At 68.7% G+C, this 17224-nt stretch overlaps 1 protein-coding gene across 4 annotated transcripts; it reads left to right on the top strand.

Moving 5' to 3' along the window:
- The first annotated feature begins 568 nt into the window (after positions 1-568).
- ATG101 (autophagy related 101) lies at positions 569-7210 on the top strand. 4 transcript variants are annotated; one of them, XM_074980205.1, is made up of 4 exons: positions 569-607; positions 2150-2230; positions 3065-3383; positions 5646-7210. In XM_074980205.1, the coding sequence occupies exons 3-4, from the start codon at positions 3132-3134 to the stop codon at positions 6048-6050; spliced, it is 657 nt and encodes a 218-aa protein (XP_074836306.1). In that variant the 5' UTR covers positions 569-607; positions 2150-2230; positions 3065-3131; the 3' UTR covers positions 6051-7210. The 4 variants fall into 4 exon arrangements, with proteins under 4 accessions (XP_074836306.1, XP_074836307.1, XP_074836305.1 ...); XM_074980206.1 differs by lacking the exon at positions 569-607 and adding an exon at positions 1003-1515; XM_074980204.1 differs by lacking the exon at positions 569-607 and adding an exon at positions 1003-1573.
- The last annotated feature ends 10014 nt before the right edge of the window (positions 7211-17224 follow it).

The raw sequence follows: 17224 nt of genomic DNA, 5'->3' as shown, positions 1-17224 counted from the left end.
TGCATGCGCCTCCGGCACAGAGCAGATCTACTCTGCAGCGGGTGGAACTAACTAGGGGACACACGGCCTAAGCTCCTCGAGCGAAGCCACCTGAGGGCAGCCCTCTTCGTCTGCATCTGCAAAAACCACCAGCAGTCCTGGGGCACCCTGGAGACTACAGCTGCAGCACCACCTCCAGGGGAGTCCGCCAAGCTAGGGGGCAGCCGAGCGCAAGCACCGCCTCCAGCCCGCCCCCGGAAGTGGGACGGTCTCTGGCACACGCAGCGCTAGCTCGGTGGTTGCGCCCTGTTTGTTTTTTTCCAGAAAGAACCAAGTCAGAATCGGGGGGGGGTTCGGTAAAAAGTTTGTTTGTTTGAGGGGGTCCGAAAATCAGGAAAAAGAAGTAAAAATAAACCAAATTTCTGCGATCGTTGAAGGGATCGTGCGTGCAAATGAGGGCTCGGGGGGGTGTAGAGACTGGGGGATGGCCTACCCCCCGTCGCAGATGGTCTATTCCACTCTCCCTGTTCCCCGCGATGGGCTATTCCTCGGTCTCCACTTCCCCCCTGTGCCGGCGGGCGTGGTTCATTCCGGCGGGGGGCGGGGCTGCGGCTCTCTTCGGAAGCCGGTGAGTGCGGGGGGGCCTGGGGCTCCCTCGGTCCGGAGGAGGCGGGGGGGGGGGGGGCGGAGCGTGCGCTGGGGCCGGGCCCCCAAACCCCCCCGAGACCCCCCCGATCCGGCCGGTCCCCTCCGAGACCTCCCCCCCGCTCCGGCTGGGCCCCCCCGAGATTCCACTGCCCCCCGGTTCCGGCCGGCCCCGCCAAGACCCCCCCGATCCGGCCGGGCCCCCGAAACACCCCTGCTCCGGCCTGGCCCCCCGAGACCACCCCGCTGCCCCCCACCGCTCCATCCGGGCCCCCGAACCCCCCGCCGACTGTGTCCAGGCCCCCCCCAAGCCCCTGTCGTAGGGTCGCGTCGCTTTCCTTGCTGCGTAGGTGCTGAGCAGCCCCCCCCGCTCCCCCCCCGGAAAGGGGGCGCAGTTTCCTCTCCATGAGGGCGGCTGTAAACCGACTTTCCCAAGCCCGGCAGCCCCCTCCGCTCGCAGGCGGCAGGAACGAGTGATCTGCGTTTCCCACCCTGGGCTTTCTAGAGCCCCCCCAGATCTGAGCGGGGGGCGGGTGCCCCTTCCAGAGCACTCGCTGGGAAGACGTAGCTGTCGTTCAGGGAGTCCTGCTTTGACTGGCCCCAGCAGAAACAGGCTTCCTGTCCCAGTGCCCGGCTCCCCTGCAGAGCTGGCCTGGGCCGCCTGCGGAGCAACGTTGGGAAGGCTCGGAAGAGGCTCAGGCTGCGCGATCGAAGGACGGGGATGGCTATTCCTTATCCGGGTCCATTGTCATTCCCTTAGCCCCATGTCCTGCGAGATTACGATACGTTCTGCCCTTGATAGAAATGTGCTTTGCTGAGAATAACCACAGAAATACAGTCAGCGGCCGCCCTGGGGTGGTGTCATCACAGCTCGAGCAAGAGCGCTGCTCTGTGAGCCTGAGTGTACCGCTGCTCTGTGCCTCAGTTTCCCCATCTGAGAAATGGGGAGGTTGGTAATTGCCTAGTACGCTGCGGGGTGGGGAGGCGTACAGGTGTGCAGAGCCAGCCGAGGTGCTGGTGGCCTGCCGTTCAGGTGTGCAGAGCCAGCCGAGGTGCTGGTGGCCTGCCGTTCAGGTGTGCAGAGCCAGCCGAGGTGCTGGTGGCCTGCCGTTCAGGTGTGCAGAGCCAGCCGAGGTGCTGGTGGCCTGCCGTTCAGGTGTGCAGAGCCAGCCGAGGTGCTGGTGGCCTGCCGTTCAGGTGTGCAGAGCCAGCCGAGGTGCTGGTGGCCTGCCGTTCAGGTGTGCAGAGCCAGCCGAGGTGCTGTTGGCCTGCCGTTCAGGTGTGCAGAGCCAGCCGAGGTGCTGGTGGCCTGCCGTTCAGGTGTGCAGAGCCAGCCGAGGTGCTGGTGGCCTGCCGTTCAGGGCTTTATCAATAGGTTGTAACCAAAGGCGAAACGCTGCAGCACTTCCATCAAGTGGCGGCATGGGCATGCGCTGCCTGGCAGAGGGCAGGTGGGTGAGGGTCCGAGCAGGAGAGGTGCTGGAGTGGGGCTTAGCGGTACCTTCTGACACTTGCCTCCCCCCAGGGGTGCGTACTGCCAAGAGGCCCAGAGACCGATAATCGAACCAGGGCTGTCGAGGGCGTTCCGGAGTGCTGTGTGGAGAAGGTATTGGATTTGGAGCTGACGTGCGAGTGCGTGCGTGAGTTCACAAGGGTACGGATTAGCCTCCCCACCTCAGGGCAGCCGCTGACTTCCACTGAGGGTGGGCATGGCTTGAGCGCCCAGTCAGCCTGCTCAGCCAGCCACCTTGTGGGATGGCAAACTGGTCACTGGCCGTGGGGCACTGTCCCCCCATCCCCGCTGTACGGGGGCAGGGGAGGGAGCACAGCCCATGTATCTGGCATGCTCAGGCCAAGGAGTGGCCTGTGATGGTCCTGTGCCCAGCCCAACAGCTTCCTTTGTCCGTGCATCAGTGACTCAGTGGCATGGCGCAAGGCTGGCCTCACTGGAGCCCCTCGAGCGCTGGGCCCCCATAACAAGCTGAGGCTTCGCCTCCCTGAGCTCTGTACATGCTAAGGAGAGCTCCGGGCAGCCTGGGGGGTGCTGGTTCCCAGTGCAGTGCAGTGACCAGAGGAACCAGGAGGCCGGGCCGGGCTGGGCCAGTGGGCACCAGGAAGTCTGTGTCCGAGTCCTGGACTGTACCAGCAGTTGCCACACCCTCCTTGTGAGCAAACGACGGAGCCTGGCAGTTCTGCTCTGGGGACAGTCTGTGTCGTGGCGGTGCCCAGGCTGCCCCACGGAGACCTGCCAGTCTGTACATCAGCACACTGAGAACCCCCCCGCCTACGGGCGGGAAGACAGGCCGGCTCTCTCTCACAGCTGGGGCGGTGAGTGCGGGGTGGCGGAGTGACTTGGCCAAGGTCCCATAGTCAGTGGCGGAGCTGAGAACATGAGGCCAGTTCCGCTGACCGAGTGTGCTGCCTTCTGGCTCGGTTGCAGGGGGAGCTCCGCTTTGCCCTCCCCCGCTGGCAAGGCTGGCCGCGCGTGCCTGCAGGCACAGGCTGCCATGAACTGCCGCTCGGAGGTGCTGGAGGTGTCGGTGGAAGGCCGCCAGATCGAGGAGGCCATGCTTGCCGTGCTGCACACCATCCTCCTCCACCGCAGCACCGGCAAGTTCCACTACAAGAAGGAGGGGACCTACTCCATCGGGACGGTGGGGACGCAGGACGTGGACTGCGACTTCATCGACTTCACCTACGCCAGGGTCTCCTCCGAGGAGCTGGACCGAGCGCTGAGAAAGGCTGTCGGGGAGTTCAAGGTAGCGAGTCTGGCCCGGTGGCTGGCAGGCGGCAGGGGATGCCGGGCTCTCAGCCGAGCCTACAGGCCAAGGGTCCTGGTGCATGGCAGTCAGGCGCGAGCTGAGTCTGGCAACGCTGTTCTCTCCTGCCCAGTGGCCAGAGCACGGGTAGGGCCCTGCAGCCCCCAGGCTGGAGGATGGCCTCTGAATTCAGGTGTCCCACTGGGAGGCCCTGTGGGCCTGGCTCTCTCAGGATGTGAGGCCGAGAAATCCCAGCAGGGCTTGGTGGGAGCTGCAAGCTCTTAGCCCTGCTGTGAACTGGGCCCAAGGCATCAAACCGCAGGCACTCAGCATGAGAGGTCTTGGCCGTACCCTCCCAGGGTGCCTCTTCACCCCAGTTAATCCAGGCTCTCCCTGCCTTTAACCCAGCTGCCTGCCAGCCCCCAGGAGCGCCTCTGCCCCAGAGGTTTTAAGCCTGGGCCAGCAGCCCTGGCTGGAGCTGGAGTAAGGACACAGGCTGACTACTTCGGGGGCTGGTAATCCTCCAGCACCCATCCCACAGTTCCCGCCCAAAGGACGGCCAAGGCCTCACTCCCTTGGGCTGGAATGGAACCCGGCATCTCGGCACAGGGAGCCCTGAGACAGCCCCCAGCGGGGCCAAAACGCAAACAGGAGGTTGCGTGGGGCTGCTCGCGCCTGGACCAGGCAGCGCTAGAGTAAGAAAGGGCCTTGGGGTGCTGCACTTCTCTGTAAATCCACAAGGGCAGGAGCCTGAGCTCCCAGGAAGCTGCGCAGCCGCCTATTTACCGCCGTGCAGGTGCTGACAGAAGCTGCGCAGAGCCGCGATCTGTGGCAGCCATGGGAGGGCCACCCTAGCCCCAACCTACTCCTCCCTCCAGCCTGCTGGGCTCTGGCCCAGCCCCACCATGGTGGCCCCAGCTCCAGCACTCAGGGCAGCCCAGCCCTGGGCCCCCTCTAACCCCAGCAGCCCAACCCCAGTCGAAGCTGCCACAGTGGGGTGAGGTCCCCCCAGCCCAGGCGCTGCTTGCGGGGGAGCAAGCGAGGGAGGTCCTTTCTCATTGCAATAGCTCCAGAGCATTCTCCTTCCCCTCCCAGCCTTCCCTAACCCTGTCCCAGCCCACAGCCAGCACCTCCAGCTGGAGCCCTGACCCCACGTCCCTGATTCCAGCCTTCTGTCCCAGCTCTGAGCTGCTCACCCTGCCCCCAGAGCCCTCACAGACTCACATCCTAACCCTCCCCCCAGGCCTGAGCCCTCTCCTACATGCCGAACCCCTTGGCCCCGCCCCACCCCCACCACACCAGTCGCCTCCGTCTTGCACTTCACCTCCACACTGGTGCGCGTAGCAGGGTTCCTCACGCTCGGGGAGTCTCTGGGGGAGAGTCGTCGGGGAGCGCGGTGCTCCCTTGCAAAGGGCTGGGAATGAGCCCCCACACAGCCCCCTTCGTAGTGAGCAGCGCAGGAGTCGTCGCAGAGTGGACAGGAGAACGCGGTACTTAAATGGAGAGGCAGCAGCTCTGGGGCTGGATGAGCCCAGGGAGTTAGTGGCAGGAGACATGAGGACCAGGTAGGTCAGCACCAGGTGAGCTTAGAGCCGCACATCTCTGCACGTGGCAGTGCTCCCTGCCTGGGGCCGTGCCCTGCGCTCTCTGGGTGTACCACGAATAACGCACCCGGCTTAAAGCACACGCGCAGGGTGTAACGCAGCAGGGCTGAGGTCTGTCCCTGTCTCTCCTAACGCCCAGTCAGAGTGTTCTGTGCCCAGCTCGTTCTGCGGCCGCAACAGGCATGGTCAGATTGGGACAGTTTCTGGGGCATTAAGTCCCTGACATATGTTGCAGTGATGTTGCATCAGGGAGATTACGGGAACAAGCCCTCCCTTGGATTCCTGCGTTCTGACCCGGCGTGGCCTAGCTCCTGCTGGAAAGGCCAGGGGAAACCCTGCTTTCTGGGCTGTGGAAGACTGGGTTGCTGTGCACAGACTTCATCTGCTGTGTGGTGTGCAGAAGGGCAGCCCCAGAGCTGGGACCGTAACAGCCCTCCTTAATGAGGACTGGAGCAGGGTGCTTCCAGACTGCATGGTCCCCTGCCCTCTCTGCCTTACCCCGGCAGGGAGAGGCTGCCCAGGCCCGCTGGCTTGCGCTGCAGTGGCGTGACTGTTTGTCAGGGCCAGAGCTAGGTATGTCTGTCGCAGTCTGGCTGCTGCCCCTGTGCCAGTGTCCCTCTGCCCCGGCGCTCAGCTGTGCCGGCTGCTCTCTCCGCAGGACGCCCTCCGGAACTCTGGCAGCGAGGGCGTCGGGCAGATCTGCCTGGAGTTCTACCAGAAGAAGAAGTCACGCTGGCCCTTCTCAGACGAGTGCATCCCCTGGGAGGTGTGGACCATCAAGGTCAATGTGGTGAACCTGGCCAACGAGCAGGAGCGGCAGATCTGCCGGGAGAAGGTCGGCGAGAAGCTCTGCGAGAAGCTGATCAACATTGTGGAGGTGATGAACAGGCACGAGTACCTGCCCAAGATGCCCACCCAGTCGGAGGTGGACAACGTCTTCGACACGGGCCTGAAGGACGTGCAGCCCTACCTCTACAAGGTCTCCTACCAGATCACAGACTCCCTGGGCTCCTCTGTCACCACCACCATGCGGCGGCTTATCAAAGACACGCTGGCTCTGTAGGGCCGGGCGCTTCTCAGGGGTCCAGCACTTTTCTGCTCCCGTCAGACGGGCTGAGACAGGCGTCCTGGCAAGTGGTCGTCTCCGAGCGTTTGCCTGGGCAGGCCTCTGCTCAGACCCCTCTCTGCCATCTGGACTCCTCAGGTGGAAGCTTTCTGCGGGCGGGACTTGGTCCAGCCCCTAACCGTGCATCTCTCTGTGTGGGGCTCACCTGAGGCTGCATCTGAAATGACAGCAAAGCTGCACCTTCCGCCCCCTCGCCTGTGTCGCAGCTGGCTCCCTACCCCACTCTTCCTACCCTCCGCCAGCTCCCTCCTGGGGCTTCATCTGTGCACAGCCTAGCACAGCTGAGTGGGGCAGTGAATTTCTGCACGGGCCCCTCCCTCTAGTAGGGGAGGGGCCCACGCAGGCCCTGATGTCACACGGTAACCTCTGGCCAGCTGTCGAGACAGGGACTGTATTTCTCATCCTTTAATGCTGTCGTTTGGCAGCCATGGGGAAAAATGGCCCTCAGCAGAGCAGCGATTAGAACAGCAGAGGCGAGTCTCCATGGGTGCCCTTCTCTGCCTCTCCCTCCAGCCACCCAAAGGGCCATTACAGACATACTAGCTCATAGGGTTTCACAGCCCCTTCCGTAAAGTACGGGGGTGCAGCTGGGCACTGGCACAGCCACTTCACCCTATCTCCCTGGCCAAGCACCTGAACCCAGCTGTGTGGTCAGCAGGCACGTGTGGGGCTTCCTTCTGGCAGGGAGGCAGCGCAGCGACGGAGCCCCTGTTGCTTCTGGCCTCGCCTGCGTCCATCACAGGGGTCAGGATCTCCGTGTACTTGGGCCCAGCGGAGTTCCTGCCTGTGTGTGTGGCCAGTGACCGCCCAGTGGTGGCAGCGTTTCCCAGCAGGTGGGAATATCAGAAATCCGCTTGGTTCCCCCGGACCACCCGGGGAAAGGGAAGCGGCGGGAGTGAGCCCTCCAGCCTCTCTCTCTTCAGTGCCTACAGCCCATCCCATCCCTCTCGAGCGTGGGCTGGGCACCAGCGTGGGCCGGGCACCGGCGTGGGCTGGGTACCAGCGTGGGCCGGGCGCCAACGTGCTGCGCTAGGAGACCCACTGGCTGTAGATCTTCTGCTTGGGCGTAATAAACGCTGCTCTGGCCCTCCTGCTCACTCGGCCTCTTGTCCCTTGGGTTCCTCTCCCTGCCAGCCAGCTCCGGCTTTGCCGTCTGCCCAGCGCCTCCTGCTGGTCACTCAGGGAATTAGCTCCGTCCGGCCTCCAGGGCACCAGCTTCTGGCAGTGTCTCTGCTGCTCCTTTTAGGTTCTTTGGTTGTACAGACTGGCAGGCCACGGTGCCCTGCCTTCCAGGTACTGCCCCGTGGCAGTGGCAGTGCCCCACACTCTGGGGTCCTCCCCTCCTAGGGAACCCCATGCCCACTTGCCATCTACCCCTTACCTTGGGGGAAGCTGCAGTCTGAAACAGCCTCTTCCAACTGGCAGGGACTGTGGACTTGCTGTCCTCCCCTGCCCTGGCTGCTCCTCTGCAGCCCTAGGACTTCCCAGGGTCCCTGTCGCAGGGCCTCAGCCAGGGGTCTATTGAGGCCTGAGCTCCCCTGCCTCCCCCCAGCACTGCCTTGTCCAAGGTGCCCGGCTCACAGGCAGCCAGGTCCCCTCCCTCCACAGCTGGAGCCAGACTGACCTCCTCCTGCCCAGCCATCCTTCGTATACAGCCCTGCTGAGCCCTGATTGGTTGCCACCAGCCCTTTCCTCGGGCTCCTGGAGGCGAACCGCTGCACAGACAGGGTCAAGGGAGACCATAGAGCCAGTTATTACAGTGGGAATAACATGGACTTCAGCTACCCAGTCGTGGGTGAGGCAGATGCCCCAGGGCATTAGGAAGCAACTTCTTAGCACCGTAAGCAATTGCTTGTGGTTGGTGGTGGCTGAACCACGGAGCAGCCACGGTAGCAACAGATTTTTGCCACTGTTGCGAAAAAATCAAACATCGTTCTGGGGTGTATTTGCAGGAGTGTTGTAGGCAAGATACAGCGTGTAATTCTGCTCTGCTCAGAGCCCATTAGGCCTCAGTTGGAGTATTGGATCCAGTTCCAGGCGCCCCATGTCAGGAACAATGTGGACTAATTGGAGACGGTCCAGAGAAGAGCAACAAACATTAAAGGTTTAGAAAACGTGTCTTAAGAGGGAAGACAAAAAAACTGGGTTTGTTTAGTCTGGAAAAGAGACGACCGAGGTGGGACGTGATCTCGGCTTTCACGTACCCCCGAGGTTGTTATAAAAAGAAGGAAGAAAAATCGTTCTCTCGCTCTCTGAGGGTAGGACCAGGAGCGATGGGCTTGAACAGTGATGGGGGGTTGGCTGGACATTGGGAGAAGCTTCCTGGCAGGGTCATGAAACACTGGAATAAGTTGCCCAGGGCAGTTGTGGAGTCCATCGCTGGAGAGCTTGAAGAGAAGGTTAGACAAACGCCTGTCGGGGATGGTCTAGCTGGTGCTGGGTCCTGCTGGGAGGGCAGGGACTGGACTCAGTGATCTCTCGAGGTCCCTTCCCGTTCTCGTGTTGCATGAGTCCATAGGTGGGAGCTCAGCTGTGCAGAGCCTGGACGTGGTGGCCGTTGGGGAATTTCAGCCGAAGACCTGCCCGTTCAAGCCAACATGGAGGCTGCTTCTGCTGGCAGCAGGGCAGAGGAAAGAAAATCGCAGCCGCAGCAGCTGTTTGCAGAGCGCAGCTGTACTCATGGACACGTCAAGGCAGGAAGTGAAGGGTGCGACCCCAGCTGCTGCTGCAGAGCCTTGGGAGGCAGAGGGGATTTATTCCCGGGGGTTGGGTCAGGGGAGGAGGATTAACAGGCCGGCTGATGAGAAACACTCTGGCTCCTTAATGACCCACAGGGAGTTGTTGTGTGGCTGCAGGTCATGGTGCCAAGCTGCCCATGGGGGTCAGGCTGTGCCAGCGCTGCCACCAGCTGTATTGCCCGGGAATGTCCCATCAAAGCCAAACTTCAGTCACGACGGGACAGTTTTGAAACATTCCTGCTTGATGCCCCCTGGCCGGCCAAGTTCAACTCCACTTCAGCCACGTTTCTGCTACCTGCACTGAGACCCAGCTGTAATCCCTGGCCACAGGAAAGGGACCCCCACGCCCAGCCCCCGGCTCCACTCTCCTGCCTCAGGGCCCACAAGGACAAGGGCTGCTGTGAGGTGGCGAGAGGCCCGGGTGCAGCACAGGCAGCTGGGCCTGGGGCGCTGCAGGTGGTTACTGGAGTGCCTGGTGGCTGGGGTAGGGCACCGCAGGGCAGGGGTGGCCTACACAGAGTTCAGGAGTGGGAGCAGCTGGGCCTGGGGCGCTGCAGGTGGTTACTGGAGTGCCTGGTGGCTGGGGTAGGGCACCGCAGGGCAGGGGTGGCCTACGCAGACCAGGAGTCAGAGTTCAGGAGTGGGAGCAGCTGGGCCTGGGGCGCTGCAGGTGGTTACTGGAGTGCCTGGTGGCTGGGGTAGGGCACCGCAGGGCAGGGGTGGCCTACGCAGACCAGGAGTCAGAGTTCAGGAGTGGGAGCAGCTGCTGCGGGTGAGCCCTGGGCCCTCTGAAGTCAGGGAGCTTTGCTATGGACTCCTTGGAGTCTGGCTATCGTCCCCTGGTGCTGCAGGACCAAGGCCTCGGCCCTGCCCCCTCCAAAGAGCCAGCCTGAGAGCCCAGAGCAGAGCCAGTGGCCAGGCCTGGCTGAGGGTCCTGGGGTGGGTGTGTTCTGGCTGGGCTGGGGGACATCTGCCTCACACCTCAGCTGGGTGTAAAGGGGAACCAGCCCTGGCCCTCAATCTAGACAGCAGCTGCAGCTTCTCCGGGACTGGTGTCCAGTGCCTGCCCGCCTCTCGGGTGTGAGAAGGACCAGGGCCATCACCATCCTTAGGGCTAGTGGGCCCTACAGTACTGTCCATTGCTCTTTGGGGTGTAGGGTATTTGGTTTGGCTCATGGGAGAAAAGGGAGGCTGTTCCTGGAGAGAGGGGTCTCCCCAGGTTTATGGGGGTGCATTGCTCTTGGGGTGCAGGATGGAGGTTCACTGGAGAAGTGGAGAGAAGCTGTTTTCCCATGTTTATGGGGGTGCACTGCCCCCGGGGCACAGGGGGCCTGGTTCCCTGGAGGAGGGGAGGTGTGCCCCCAGGGGGAGGGATACCCCAGCTGTGGGGGTGCACTGGTGCGCAGGGGGCCTGGTTCCCCGGAGGAGGGGAGGTGTGCCCCCAGGGGGAGGGATACCCCAGCTGTGGGGGTGCACTGGTGCGCAGGGGGCCTGGTTCCCTGGAGGAGGTTGGGGGTGTGCCCCCAGGGGGAGGGATGCCCCAGCTGTGGGGGTGCACTGGTGCGCAGGGGGGCTGGTTCCCTGGAGGAGGGGGGCTGTGCCCCCAGGGGGAGGGATACCCCAGCTGTGGGGGTGCATTGGTGCGCAGGGGGGCTGGTTCCCTGGAGGAGGGGGGCTGTGCCCCCAGGGGGAGGGATGCCCCAGCTGTGGGGGTGCATTGGTGCGCAGGGGGGCTGGTTCCCTGGAGGAGGGTGGGGGTGTGCCCCCAGGGGGAGGGATACCCCAGCTGTGGGGGTGCAGGAGATCAGTCATTCAGAGCTGCGGGGCCGAAGGAGCCCGTCTGACATCACTCAAACACTCCCCATCTGTCACTGAGCTGCAGCCGCAGCGCGGGCGGCCCGGCCCGGCCCGACCCGGCCCGGCCCAGCCGCGGGGGGTGGGGGGGAGGGCGGCCGGCGGGGGATTTGCACAGGATCCCCGAGGAGCGGCCGAGCGGAGAGCGGGACGCGGCCCTGCGGAGCCCCACGTCCGGGGAGATGAACGGCACCTCCGCGAGCCCCACCGGGGCAGCCGCCCGCACCGCCGCCTCGGTGCTGAGCGTGCTCTGCCTCACCGTCGCCTTCGGCGTCTTCGCGCTGGGCTGCGACCTGCTGCTGCGCTCGGGCAGTTTGCTGCGCCTGCCGCGGAGGGAGCGCGGGCCCTCGCAGGAGGCGGAAGCCGGGCCCGCCGGCCCCTAGGGCCCCGCCGCCGGCCTGGAAGGGCGGCTCCCGCCGGCTGCAGCGCCCCAGGCCGCGCGCGGAGACAAGCGGATCCGCCACGACTAGGCCTCGCCGCGGGTGCCCGGCGGGCTGCGCCCCCGCTCCGCTCCCGGCCCGGGGAGGCAGCGCTGGCTCCGCTCCTGCTCCGATCCCGGGTCCGCCCCGTCGCTGTGCTCCGACCTGGACTTCGCGGGAGGGCGGGCGCGGTACCAGCTCGGACCTGCCGCCCCACAAGGCGCCCGGGTTCGGGGGCGGAGGCCCGTGACGCGATCGGCGCTGGCGTGGGGCAGGCGGCTGGAGACTGCCTGGGCCGGCTGCCCTTGGTCATGTCACTTCACCTGCCTGCCCGGGCGGCTGGGCTCGAACCACCCCCGCACTAGCACGTTCTTGTCTGCGGAGCAGAAACTCCTGGGCCGCGCCTCGCCTGGGGGCTGTAGCCGGCCGAGAATACACGTGGCCCCCCGTGGCGCAGACCCTGGCCCGGCTCTCTGCTCCTGGCGCGTCGCTCCCACGCGGAGAGCAAAGGCTCCCGCCGGGGCGCGGAGCATCTTCCATGGCTGCCCCGCCGGTGCAGGGAACACGCCTGTGCCCAGGACCTGATCCTGGCGCGCTGAAAGGCCCGATTCCGGCAGGGCTGCAGCCGAGGGCTTGGCACGGCACGGCGCGCGACTGGGCCCCAAAGGCGGAGGCGCTGGCCTCGGGGGAGTGAGGCGGCTGGTAGCTAAAGCAGTGACCGGGGGCAGGACTCCTGGGTTCCGTTTCTGGCGGGGAAGGAAGTGGTGCCTGGAGGTGACAGCAGGGAGCTGGGGCGCCTGGGTTGTTCCCAGCTTCAAGGGGAGAGAGGACTGAGCGAGGCGGCGGCGGGGTAGTAGCCAGGACACCTGGGTTCTCTCCCCTGCTCCGGGGGGGGGGGGGTGAGAGCAGGGGGGAGCCAGGACTCCCGGGGTGACGTTCCCTGCGGGCTGTCAGTAGGAGCACAGCCCCGAGCAGACGGGCTCTTTGCGCTGTGCGCGCCCGGGGGAGCAGCCCCGGAACAAGCCGGCCTCCTGGCGCTCTGTGCGGAGTGATCAGCCTCCTGCAGCGTCCTTCCCTGCCCGGGAGCCACGGGCCCCGGCCCCCGGCCTGCGCAGAGCAGGGAAGGAGCCAGGCCGGCAGAGACTCGTCCGTGTCCGCCCCGGCCCCTGCCCCTGCCCCGTGGCGCCGAGGGAGACCGGGCCCGGGGTCCTGCTGCCGCCGCGGGCGCTCTCGCTGTGCTGCCCTGCGGCTGCAGCTCGCCCGCTGCCGGAGAGGCGCACGCGTGAGGGGCCGCAGCTCCGGGTGCTGTGAGGGGGCGGCTGTGGGGCCAGCAGCCCCGGCCTGATTCAGCGCAGCTCTGGACTCCCCGCCCCGGGACCTCCCCTGCACCGCTCCAGGCCGCCTGCGGGTGCCAACCAGCCGCCCCCGAGCCGGAGCAGCGGCGCCCTGCGCAGCCCGAGGTGAGCTCCAGCCACGCGGGCCAGGGCCCCGAGCGGTCGGGCTGGAGCTCGGAGAGCCGGGGCTGCGCGGGGAGCAGGGCCCCGCTTTCAGCACGCAGGGGGGTAGCCCTGCCCCGCTCCCGCAGCCCCACCGCCCGGGCCCCTTCGGGCCAGCCTCTGCCAGCGCAGCGCCTGCCCCCTCGGGCCGCGGGGAGGCCGGGCGGAGCGCACCGGCCAGGCGTCCTCGGGGGGGGCTCGAGGCGGGGGAGAGCAGCGCCCGCGCCTTCCCAGCCAGCCTGTGGCAGGGTCCCGCCCCGGCGGCTCCCGAAGAGGGGAGCGAGAAAGGGCCGGGAGGCGCCCCCGGGGCGGGGCCGAGCGAGCGGGCAGGGCCGGAGAGCGCGCAGCGAGGCCGCCGGGCGCCGCTACCAAGCGGCTGGACGATATCCCGCTGCCTCTGCCCGGGGGGGGCTCGGGAAGGGCCGCGAACCGGGCGGCGCCCCCGAGCGCAGAGGAAAAGCCGGGCCCGGCCCGGCCCGTGAAACCCGCCTGGGGCGGAGAAAGTGACCGGTTCGCGCTGTTCTCCCCGTTCCCGAGGTCGGCGAGGCCAGAGCCCAGGAGTCCTGGCTCCAGGCGCCTCGGGGCACCGGGCTGGCGAGCTCCAACTCGAACGCCGAGAGACGGGGCGCGCCTGGCGCCCCAGGGACCTACCGCCGGGCGGGCGGCCTTTGCTCCCTGCGGGCTGCGGGCGGGCGGGGCGGCGGGATCAGGCCCTGAGCTGGCGGGGGTGGGGGGAGTGGGGTCGGTGGAGCCGGACGGGGCGGGGGACCCAGCTGCCCCCCATGAGCGTCACAGTCCGAGCCCCTGCCGCCCCGGGGTCCCCCCCGCCCCTGCCGCTCCGCCCGCCCCGGGATCCCCCGGGATCCCCCCCGCCTCTGCTGCCCCGCCCACCCCGGGGTCCCCCCGGGATCCCCCCCGCCCCTGCTGCCCCGCCCGCCCCGAGCCGGGGTACCCAGGAGTCCGGGCCGGCAGCGAAGGGGTGCAGCCTCGCCTCGCCTCGCCCCGCCCCCGCGCGGCCGCCAATAGCAGCGCCGCTTACTGCGAGGTGGGCGCACGGGCCCAGCTGACCGAGCCTCCGGCATGGTAACGTCCTGCGCTGTGGGGCCCGGCCCGGCCCCCCCCTCCCGGCTCGGCCCGGCCCCGCCCCACCCCCCCCGCCAGCGAGTCCCGCCAGCCCCCCCCCCCCCGGCCCGGCCCGGCCCCCCCCCGCCAGCCCCCCCACGAGCCCCCCCCCGGCCCGCGAGCTCTCTCGCGCACAACCTGAGCCCCCCCATCGCCACCTCCCCGCGCGTGGGCTGAGCCCCCCCAGAGCCCCCCCACCGGCTGCCTCCTCCCGCGCGTGGGCTGAGCCCCCCTATGCCGTGAGTTCCCCTCCCCCACTCCAGCATGGACTGAGCCCCGCTGCTGGGTGGGGGCGGGGGGGCCTGGATACAGACACCCCCCAGCACCCCCCAGGCAGCTCCTGCTCGCCCCAGCCGCGCCCAGACTGAGCCCCCGCCAGAGCCCCCCGGCTCCCCTCTGCTGCCCGTACGGGGGCGGTCAGCTCCAGGCACTGCTGTGTCAGAGCCCCGCCGGGCCCTGCCCCACGCGCCTCCCTCTGCCCTGGGAGCCCCCGGCTGCCCTGCCCGCTGCGGGCCGCCCACGTGTCCCTGTGCTGAGGCCGCCCACGGCGCGGGCGGGAGAGCTGCCCCGGTGGCCGGCGAGGGGGGGTCCGGGCGTGAGAGCTCAGGCCTCGGCTCGCCGCCCCCAGGCTCACAAGCGATCCGATCCGCGCCGCCGCTGCTGGCCTGGGTCCGCCTCGGGCCGGGCACCCGCGGGCCAGGGGTGCCGGCGAGTCGAAAACACGGAGCGACTGGTCGAGTCGCTGCCAGGCGGGCCCATTGCCCCTCCCCACCCGCGCCCTCGACCCAGCCGCCCGCCCGTCCGTCCCTCCCCACCCCCGCCTTCGACCCAGCCGCCCGCCCGTCCATCCCTCCCGTCCATCCCTCCCCACCCCCACCTTCGACCCAGCCGCCCGCCTGTCCGTCCGCCTGTCCGTCCGCCCCTCCCCACCCCCGCCCTCTACCCAGCCCCCCGCCCGTCCGTCCCTCCCCACCCCCACCCTCGACCCAGCCGCCCGCCCGTCCATCCCTCCCGTCCGTCCCTCCCCACCCCCACCTTCGACCCAGCCGCCCGCCCGTCCGTCCCTCCCCACCCCCACCTTCGACCCAGCCGCCCGCCCGTCCGTCCCTCCCCACCCCCGCCCTCGACCCAGCCGCCCGCCTGTCCGTCCGCCTGTCCGTCCGCCCCTCCCCACCCCCGCCCTCTACCCAGCCGCCCGCCCGTCCATCCCTCCCCACCCCCGCCCTCGACCCAGCCGCCGCCCGTCCATCCCTCCCCACCCCCACCTTCGACCCAGCCGCCCGCCCGTCCATCCCTCCCGTCCATCCCTCCCCACCCCCACCTTCGACCCAGCCGCCCGCCTGTCCGTCCATCCCGCCCTCTACCCAGCCGCCCGCCCGCCTGCCCATCCATCCCCCCTCAGCCGCCCGCCCGCCCGCCCATCTGTCTGTCCGTCCGTCCATCCATCCCTCCCCACCCGCGCCCTCGACCCAGCCGCCCGCCCGTCCATCCCTCCCCACCCCCACCCTCGACCCAGCCGCCCGCCCGTCCATCCCTCCCCACCCCCACCTTCGACCCAGCCGCCGCCCGTCCATCCCTCCCGTCCATCCCTCCCCACCCGCGCCCTCGACCCAGCCGCCCGCCCGTCCATCCCTCCCCACCCCCACCTTCGACCCAGCCGCCCGCCTGTCCGTCCGCCCCTCCCCACCCCCGCCCTCTACCCAGTCCCCCGCCCGTCCATCCCTCCCCACCCCCACCTTCGACCCAGCCGCCGCCCGTCCATCCCTCCTGTCCATCCCTCCCCACCCCCACCTTCGACCCAGCCGCCGCCCGTCCATCCCTCCCCACCCCCACCTTCGACCCAGCCGCCCGCCCGTCCATCCCTCCCGTCCATCCCTCCCCACCCCCACCTTCGACCCAGCCGCCCGCCTGTCCGTCCATCCCGCCCTCTACCCAGCCGCCCGCCCGCCTGCCCATCCATCCCCCCTCAGCCGCCCGCCCGCCCGCCCATCTGTCTGTCCGTCCGTCCGTCCGTCCATCCATCCCTCCCCACCCGCGCCCTCGACCCAGCCGCCCGCCCGTCCATCCCTCCCCACCCCCACCCTCGACCCAGCCGCCCGCCCGTCCGTCCCTCCCCACCCCCACCTTCGACCCAGCCGCCGCCCGTCCATCCCTCCCGTCCATCCCTCCCCACCCGCGCCCTCGACCCAGCCGCCCGCCCGTCCATCCCTCCCCACCCCCACCTTCGACCCAGCCGCCCGCCTGTCCGTCCGCCCCTCCCCACCCCCGCCCTCTACCCAGTCCCCCGCCCGTCCATCCCTCCCCACCCCCACCTTCGACCCAGCCGCCGCCCGTCCATCCCTCCCCACCCCCACCTTCGACCCAGCCGCCCGCCCGTCCATCCCTCCCCACCCCCACCTTCGACCCAGCCGCCCGCCTGTCCGTCCATCCCGCCCTCTACCCAGCCGCCCGCCCACCTGCCCATCCATCCCCCCTCAGCCGCCCGCCCGCCCGCCCATCTGTCTGTCCGTCCGTCCGTCCATCCATCCCTCCCCACCCCCGCCCTCGACCCAGCCGCCCGCCTGTCTATCAGCCTGTCCGTCCATCCCTCCCCACCCCCACCTTCGACCCAGCCGCCCACCTGTCCGTCCATCCCGCCCTCTACCCAGCCGCCCGCCCACCTGCCCATCCATCCCCCCTCAGCCGCCCGCCCATCTGTCTGTCCGTCCGTCCATCCCTCCCCACCCCCGCCCTCGACCCAGCCGCCCGCCCGCCCGCCTGTCCGTCCATCCCTCCCCACCCCCGCCCTCGACCCAGCCGCCCGCCTGTCCGTCCATCCTTCCCCACCCCCGCCCTTGACCCAGCCGCCCGCCCGCCCGCCTGTCCGTCCATCCCTCCCCACCCCCACCTTCGACCCAGCCGCCCGCCCGCCCGCCTGTCCGTCCATCCCTCCCCACCCCCGCTCTCGACCCAGCCGCCCGCCCGCCCGCCTGTCCGTCCATCCCTCCCCACCCCCGCCCTCGACCCAGCTGCCCGCCCGCCCGCCTGTCCGTCCATCCCTCCCCACCCCCGCCCTCGACCCAGCCGCCCGCCCGCCCGCCTGTCCGTCCATCCCTCTCCACCCCTGCCCTCGACCCAGCCGCCCGCCTGTCCGTCCATCCCGCCCTCTACCCAGCCGCCCGCCTGTCCGTCCGTCCTTCCCCACCCCCGCCCTTGACCCAGCCGCCCGCCCGCCCGCCTGTCCGTCCATCCCTCCCCACCCCCGCCCTCGACCCAGCCGCCTGCCCGCCCATCTGTCCGTCCATCCCGCCCTCTACCCAGCCGCCCGCCCGCCCGTCTGTCCGTCCATCCCGCCCTCTACCCAGCCGCCCGCCCGTCCATCCCTCCCCACCCCCACCTTCGACCCAGCCACCCGCCCGCCCGCCTGTCCGTCCATCCCGCCCTCTACCCAGCCACCCGCCCGCCCGTCCATCCCTCCCCACCCCTCAGCCGCCCGCCCACCC

This window comes from Carettochelys insculpta, chromosome 29 (assembly GCF_033958435.1).
Source record: "Carettochelys insculpta isolate YL-2023 chromosome 29, ASM3395843v1, whole genome shotgun sequence".
Lineage (NCBI taxonomy): Eukaryota > Metazoa > Chordata > Testudines > Carettochelyidae > Carettochelys > Carettochelys insculpta.
Note: the sequence above shows the minus strand (reverse complement) of the source record. Positions and strands in the feature narration are given on the sequence as shown.